Consider the following 7,256-nt stretch of genomic DNA (forward strand, 5'->3'; position numbering starts at 1 on the left):
AGCCAAATAAGCACATATATTGCCTGAGATGCTTTGGATAGGGGATTTAATCACATCAACATAAATGCAACTTAAAAATAATAGAATACCAAAAGTGGTTTTCATTGCCAAGTAAAAGATGAAAATGTTATCTTTTGGAAGAATGTGGCTGATATCAAGACTTTAGGTGGCAAAAACATTGAAATTGGTACACCGAAGATAATTTGCCATTCCTGTAGAGCTAGGAAGATGGGGATTTTATGAATAATGGCAGGATGTAAGCGATTGAGATCATAGGATTTCAGTCAGAATTAGACTGCGGAAAAAAATTAAGAGGTCATTTGTGTGATACTTTGACTCTAAAATCTTTCTTATTCCACCTATCCCCTGGAAATATACTAATGCAGAATTAAAAATATAATTGGCTCATTCCTTAAATGAAATATTTAATATGTTTAATGGTCATTGTTGATGATTCATACGTAAATCACGTCTACAGTGAACAAAATAAATGGGGTAGGAATAAGTGATAAAGAAAAGGTAATTTTAGATGGCACTAATGTGATAAACAGGCAGAAATTTATGGAGTTCATTGGCATTATAAGAGAAAGTTTTTGCTATGTAGTGGATGCCTAAGAAGGTCCCCCAAGGGTAAGACAACAGCCTGCTAAATCTTTGATTTATGGATGAAGGAAGCAAATTGATTCCTACTCCAGGAAGCAACATCATACAATATCTGCTACAACTGTGGTCCAAGACTGTTAGTGTCCATATCCATTAAGAAATCAAACTTGGGCTGGAAAGATGGCTCAGAGGTTAAGAGCACTGGCTGCTCTTCCTGCAGTCCTGATTTCAATCCCCAGCAACTGGATAGTGGCTCACAACCATCCATTATGAGATGTGGTGCACTCTTCTGGTGTGCAGATATACATGGAAATAGAATGATATATATCAACTTTGCAGGATCACTCATTATGTGTTGGTCTTGCAAACAAGAAAAAATCAAATTTAAGGACATTGGTTCTTAGACTGTATTTACAGTTCAGCTTAGTTGCAGGCAGTTATGTTTGGCAGAGTTAGAATTCTAGTGAGTAGACTCAGAGTTCATTGCATGAAGATGTGAGGACTGAGGCTGCTGTTGTTGTTGTTTTCTTTGATCTTTTAATGGCCTCCCAGCTAGTTTTCAAATAAATCCTACACATAGAGGTTTATTTTTATAAATGCATGGCCTTACATTGGCTTCTTTCAAGCCACCATTAAATTATGCCTTTTACATCTGGGATTTTATCTTTCTCTATTCTGTATACCTTTCTTTACTTCTTAGTCATGACTTTCAGTGTATCTTCGTGACTGCCTGCTGCTGTCCTCTGCTACTCTTGTGCCTTCCTTTTATACTCACAGATTTCTCCTCCCCTTTCTCCTGTCTTCCTGCCAATGTTGCCTTCCATTCCTCCCAAGATATTGGACATTCAATTCTTTATTAAACAAACAGGTATTTCATTCCACCAAAGATTAACAGATTCAATAAACAACCATGACATAAACAAAACAACACATATTAACATAATATTCTACCATTCCCCATTATCATCTACATAAAAAGAAATGTTTCAACTTTAATATACTAAAACTATAAACATCAAAATTTATCAAGTACGAATTAGTTATCATTTTGTAAATTCAGAAAAAATACTCTATTACCTAAATTACCTTTTTTAAACTCACAGTTCTTTTAATACATTTCTTCAAAAATTAAAGAAAAACTGCAACTAGTCTTCAATAACATCCAAGACAAAAGAAGAAATTATTACTAGCTAAGTAAAGAAGAAGTGCACTGCAGGCAACTTTGCAGACTTTACAAATGAAAGAGACCCCTGCCTGCCTGGACAGTCACCCAAACTTTTTCTGCAATATTGGGTACCCATCTTCAGTCTACAGGACTACAGGACTACTGTGTCTGTCTGACATTTCAGTGAAGCAGGATTGTTGAAATACTGTTCTGCCTTTCATTGGCAAATTTCATCAGTTGCTTTTCTCTGTATCCTGCATAAATGTAACATATCTTAAAATAATGTTCTACACAAATATGCATTTAGAATATTGTCAGTATAATGCTTTCAGTGCACACATGTATGTGATATTTTAGAATCCCATTACCTATGATGATGTGCATATCGACTTCACTTGGCAAGAATGGACTTTGCTGGATATTTCTCAGAAGAATCTATACAAAGATGTGATGCTGGAGACCTACAAGAACCTCAATGATATAGGTAAGATTGCATTGTACTGCATATTTTAAAATAACAGGACAACTGTTCCTTCGTTTTTGATGTTCTTTAATTTTATTGAGAGTGAAAAAAGAATGTGGTAAATAAATCACTTGAAGTTCTAAAGTTCATTGAAGACAGTAACTTAAATTTTGCACATTTTTCAATAATAAATATATATTCTGGCACTATGTTTTAGGATACAGTTGGGAAGACAATAATATTGAAGAACATTCTCCAAGTTCTACAACACATGAAAGGTAATTTTCATTTACAATTTCATAGAAATGTGTAACTGAAGAAATTAAAATGTGTCCTAAATTTTGAAACACAAACAACAGTGTAATTAAGTACAGCTTAAACTGCAGTGATGATTATTCAATTCTCAGCACACCATATAACTCAATTTCAAGTAGGTGTACTTCATTTTAAAAACAATATTTTAAGAAAGAAGTCAGGAAACAATGCCTCAAGAGAAACTACCACTTGAATAATCAAACAATGAGAGCTATGCTGTAGAAATATAATTCCGTTTATTTCTTACTACCTACATCACTGATGGTATACACGTGGTTAATGTGATAAGCATATCTCCAAACCCTCCGTTAAGAAAATACTCCATAGATAATTTAGTTTTACTCATATACTTTTTGTTACTTTTGTAAGGTTAGGGACAGGGGCAGTTATTGTCAAGAGTAAAGGGGCAGTTATTGCAGAGAATCCTGAATACCTCTAGTACATGTCTATGAGGAACAGAAAGTCAAACTGAACTAAATGTGGAAGCTTTTTCTTTGTAAATTTCCTTTAAGAGTATATCATGTATTAGTCAGGATACAAGCCACATGAGCAAAGGAATATGGAGGACATAATATACCACTCTCACAGAATATTTAAAGATATGTAAAAAGTCGCAATTTAAGCATACTTGTTGAATTTGATTCATGTTTAGAGGTAATTTATTTTCCTGCTTTATTGCTAATACACCAACAAGTTCACTCTGCAGAAAAGCCCAATAGCTGTAGGAATGTGAACATAATTCTGTTTGTTCTAATTTATTAGCAAATGTAGCATGGCTCAAAGTGTAAGAAAATTTCAAAATTCAATAATGGTGATAAAGATCTGAATTTTTCCAGTTCTTTTTAATATGCAAAAAAATCTCCTATAGAAAAAGGTTCTAAAAATTAGAAACATATATTACATTATTATACCTAAACTGTTGTCTTCAAAGTTGCAAAACAACTCTTAATGGAGGGGAAAACATGAGTATTATCACAATGATAAGAATATAAGATCTGATTCTTCTTCACAAGTGCAACAAATTGTAATGTTAATTTACACAGATATTAAGATTTAACATTTTAGTGAATATGGTAAAGCATTTCTACTTGTCCATTTTCCTTGCAGACATGAAAGAAGCCAAACTGGATTGAAGCCTTCTGTGTATACACAATGTCTTAATGCCTTTGAATATAACAGCCATTTTCAAAGGCATAAAAGAACACATAATGGCGAGAAACCCTATGAATGTAATCAGTGTGGTAAAGCCTTTGGTCATTACAGTCATCTTCAAACTCATAAAAGGACACATACTGGAGAGAAACCCTATGAATGTGATCAGTGTGGTAAAGCCTTTTCTCAGCACACTCACCTAAAAACGCATAAAAGAAGACATACTGGAGAGAAACCCTATGAATGTAATCAGTGTGGTAAAGCCTTTACTCAGCACAGTAATCTTCAAACGCATAAAAGGAGACATACTGGAGAGAAACCCTATGAATGCAATCAGTGTGGTAAAACCTTTTCTCAGCAAAGCACTCTTCAAATGCATAAAAGGACACATACTGGAGAGAAACCCTATGAATGTAATCAGTGTGGTAAAGCCTTTGCTCGTTACAGTCATCTTCAAACACATAAAAGGATACATACTGGAGAGAAACCCTATGAATGTAATCAGTGTGCTAAAGCCTTTACTCGTTACAATCATCTTCAAATGCATAAACGGACACATACTGGAGAGAAGCCCTATGAATGCAATCAGTGTGGTAAAGCCTTTTCTCAGCACAGTCATCTTCAAACGCATAAAAGGAGACATACTGGAGAGAAACCTTATGAATGTAATCAATGTGGTAAAGCCTTTACTGATCACAGTGTTCTTCATGTGCATAAAAGATCACATACTGGAGAGAAACCCTATAAATGTAGTCAGTGTGAAAAAGCCTTTTCTCATAACAGTACACTTAAAATGCATAAAAGATCACATACTGGAGAGAAACCCTATGAATGTAATCAGTGTGGTAAAGCCTTTGCTCGTTACAGTCATCTTCAAACACATAAAAGGACGCATACAGGAGAGAAACCCTATGAATGTTGTCAGTGTGGTAAAGCTTTTTCACAGCACAGCCATCTTCAAAAACATAAAAGGATACATACTGGAGAGAAGCCCAATTAATTTAATCAGTGTGGAAAACCCTTTGCTCAGCAGATTTCCCTTGAAATTCATGAAGGAACACATAAAGGACAAAAGCTTATGAATGAAATCAATGTGGCAAATTCTTCACATTTCAAAATACTCTAAAAGTGCATAAAAGAACACATACTACAGAGAAACCCTATGAATACTATAAACTCGGTAAAGCCTTTGCTCTGCAGATTCATCTTCACATACATAATAGAACACATAGTTGGGAGAGACCTTAAGAATGCAAGTAATGTGGAAAGGACTTTGCATGTCAATTATTTCATTAAACCCATAAAAGAACATATACTATAGACAAACCATTTAAGATAATCAATGTATTAAAGCTTTTGCATGTACCAGGAGTCTTTGAAATCATTACAAAAAAATCATTCAGCAGGGACTATAAATGTAGTCAGTTTGGTTTAATTGTGCACTTTATACAGGAGTAAAACTTTTTGGTCAAACTGTTAAAGCCTTTGTAACTTACAATCATTTTTGATTACCTGAAAAAGTTAACAAGGGTTTCTCATTATCAAGTATTTGGTGGGATTTTTCACAGTCACACTTCTGATCAGTTTGACAAAAGTATTTATTCTGTTGAAGAAAATTAACTGTGTCAACAATCTGTGCAAGCATTATGATGTGCATGTTTATATTGTTGCTCCAGCACACACATCAAAAATGAATATATGAACTTATGAAGCCTTATGCTTAGGGTAAAAGTGCCAGCAAAGAAACACTACCCGTCCCAAGAACCAGTTCCAGTGAAAGAAGTAGATTATGGTCCTCAAACTGCAGTCAAAGAAACTCACCCTTAAATAAGAGCCAAATGCTTAAAAAGGGCCAGTGAAAGAAATACATTTTGGCCCTGAATCCAAAGGCAAAGAAACAACCTCTATCCCTGACCTTCTGAGGAAAATTCCAAGCAATACCAAAGCTCAAAACCACCCAATCCCTAAGCAGCAATCCAGCCAATCTCAAAGGTTTTTAAAACTCAGGGACTGAAGTTTTATCAATTAACATGCTGAGAAATATTCTCTATGGAAAACGCATGCCCCTAAGAAAACATATATATATGAACTATGCTAGTTCAGTTGGCAGCTGGCATTTTCTACACTGATAGGGGCAGCCGCTTTCCTGGATGACTCCCTTCCAAATAAATCTGTTCAATATGTTTCTGTGAAGGACTTCTTCTACCATATTTGATACAGAACTCCCCAGTGGAGAAAAGCACAGAAGCAACATATATGCCTGATGGGAATCTCCCTTAGGGGAGTATAGCAAAAGAAAAAACTTTTCACTGGTGCTACATTTCTGGGGCAGTTTTCCCCATAGTTAAGTCAAGAAGAAAAGTGACAATTTGAGCTGGAGCTAAGAAGAAATGGTTATCATTGCTCAGAATATTCTTATTGAAAAAGACAATAGAACAAGGAATGGACATTTATTCTGGTAAACTTAGCAGAGATGAACAAAGATCACTTGTAGTAGTCTCTCTCTAAGTTGAGCAGGAGTGCTAACTAATGCCCGGAGACCATCACCCACTGGAACACAACTTCTTATATAGCCTGACTTCCTGACAGTCAGGACACATTTATCCTCAGAGTTTTGGTTTCCAGGATACATTCCCTTCAGAGCAGCATGTGTAGCCTGACATTGGATATTCAGGATAGATTTTTCTTCAGAGCTCTTGGTATCCAGGATACATTTCTCCAAAGATTCAGTAATAAGCATGACTTCCCAAAAGTCAGGACACTTTTCTCTTCAGAGCTGCAGGTATCCAGGCCATCCTCCCTTCACAAAAGAATGTATAGACTGACTTATGACATTGGGGGTACCTTTCCCTCCATAGCTGTTACATTTGCACTGTGATTTTAAATGATAGTGTATCACATTTATATTTATGCTTCTCTTCAACTACATTAACTAACTAGTATAAATTAGGTGTAAAAGTTACTAATTTGTATTATTTTCTTTCCTCTTTTGTTATAATATCTATGTCACCTTATAAAAGATTTAATTTGGCACTGGTTTCCAGAGGGTGACAGGGGCATCATTAAAATTTGCATGACACCTAAATCAGGGGGTCTAAGAACTCACATCCCTAAGCTGCAGCATGAGACAGAGAGTGGGAACTGATGTTAGCAGTCACTGAGTTGGGGGTTCTATTTTGAAATATTTGAGGTGCGTGACAAAAAGTGCTATATGTGTAGAAAATTCATTTAATCAAGTTTATTTTGTTGTCCTTATATTCCTCCTGTGGCTTTTGTTTAATTTGTACTTTTGCTTAATGATAGGTATTTTTCTGCTGAAATGTATATAATGTTATGCCACTCATCTAAGTAGTACCTGTTTTTTCTTAATTATCAGGCATTGTGTGATCATATTTTTCCAATAACTATTCATCTGAAAGTGTGGTGCTTTGTTGTTTCTGGGTATTTTTTTTCCATAGTTTCACAAATACTGTTCATATTTTCATGTTTATTAGCAGCCTGGCTTGGGTGTCAGTAATGATAAGGGATACATTTGAACTCATGGTCTTCTGTGTCTGC

At 35.2% G+C, this 7,256-nt stretch overlaps 2 protein-coding genes across 2 annotated transcripts in view; one reads left to right on the forward strand and one right to left on the reverse strand.

Annotated features, from left to right (window-relative positions):
• Positions 1–7,256, reverse strand: part of LOC113838983 (zinc finger protein 431-like) — a 662,051-nt gene that overhangs the window by 115,473 nt on the left and 539,322 nt on the right. The gene's annotated exons all lie outside the window — the stretch shown is intronic.
• LOC113838041 (zinc finger protein 431-like) lies at positions 2,219–4,698 on the forward strand. The gene is made up of 3 exons (XM_027433832.2): positions 2,219–2,252; positions 3,080–3,095; positions 3,612–4,698. Exons 1-3 carry the CDS (start codon positions 2,219–2,221, stop codon positions 4,696–4,698), a joined length of 1,137 nt encoding a protein of 378 aa, XP_027289633.1.

The sequence above is a fragment of the Cricetulus griseus genome, unplaced genomic scaffold, assembly GCF_003668045.3.
Source record: "Cricetulus griseus strain 17A/GY unplaced genomic scaffold, alternate assembly CriGri-PICRH-1.0 unplaced_scaffold_1, whole genome shotgun sequence".
Taxonomy (NCBI): domain Eukaryota; kingdom Metazoa; phylum Chordata; class Mammalia; order Rodentia; family Cricetidae; genus Cricetulus; species Cricetulus griseus.

What these genes read in the sequence shown, in the direction of transcription:
- LOC113838041 (XM_027433832.2), top strand. Translation starts at nt 2,219, where the DNA reads ATGCTGGAGACCTACAAGAACCTCAATGATATAG.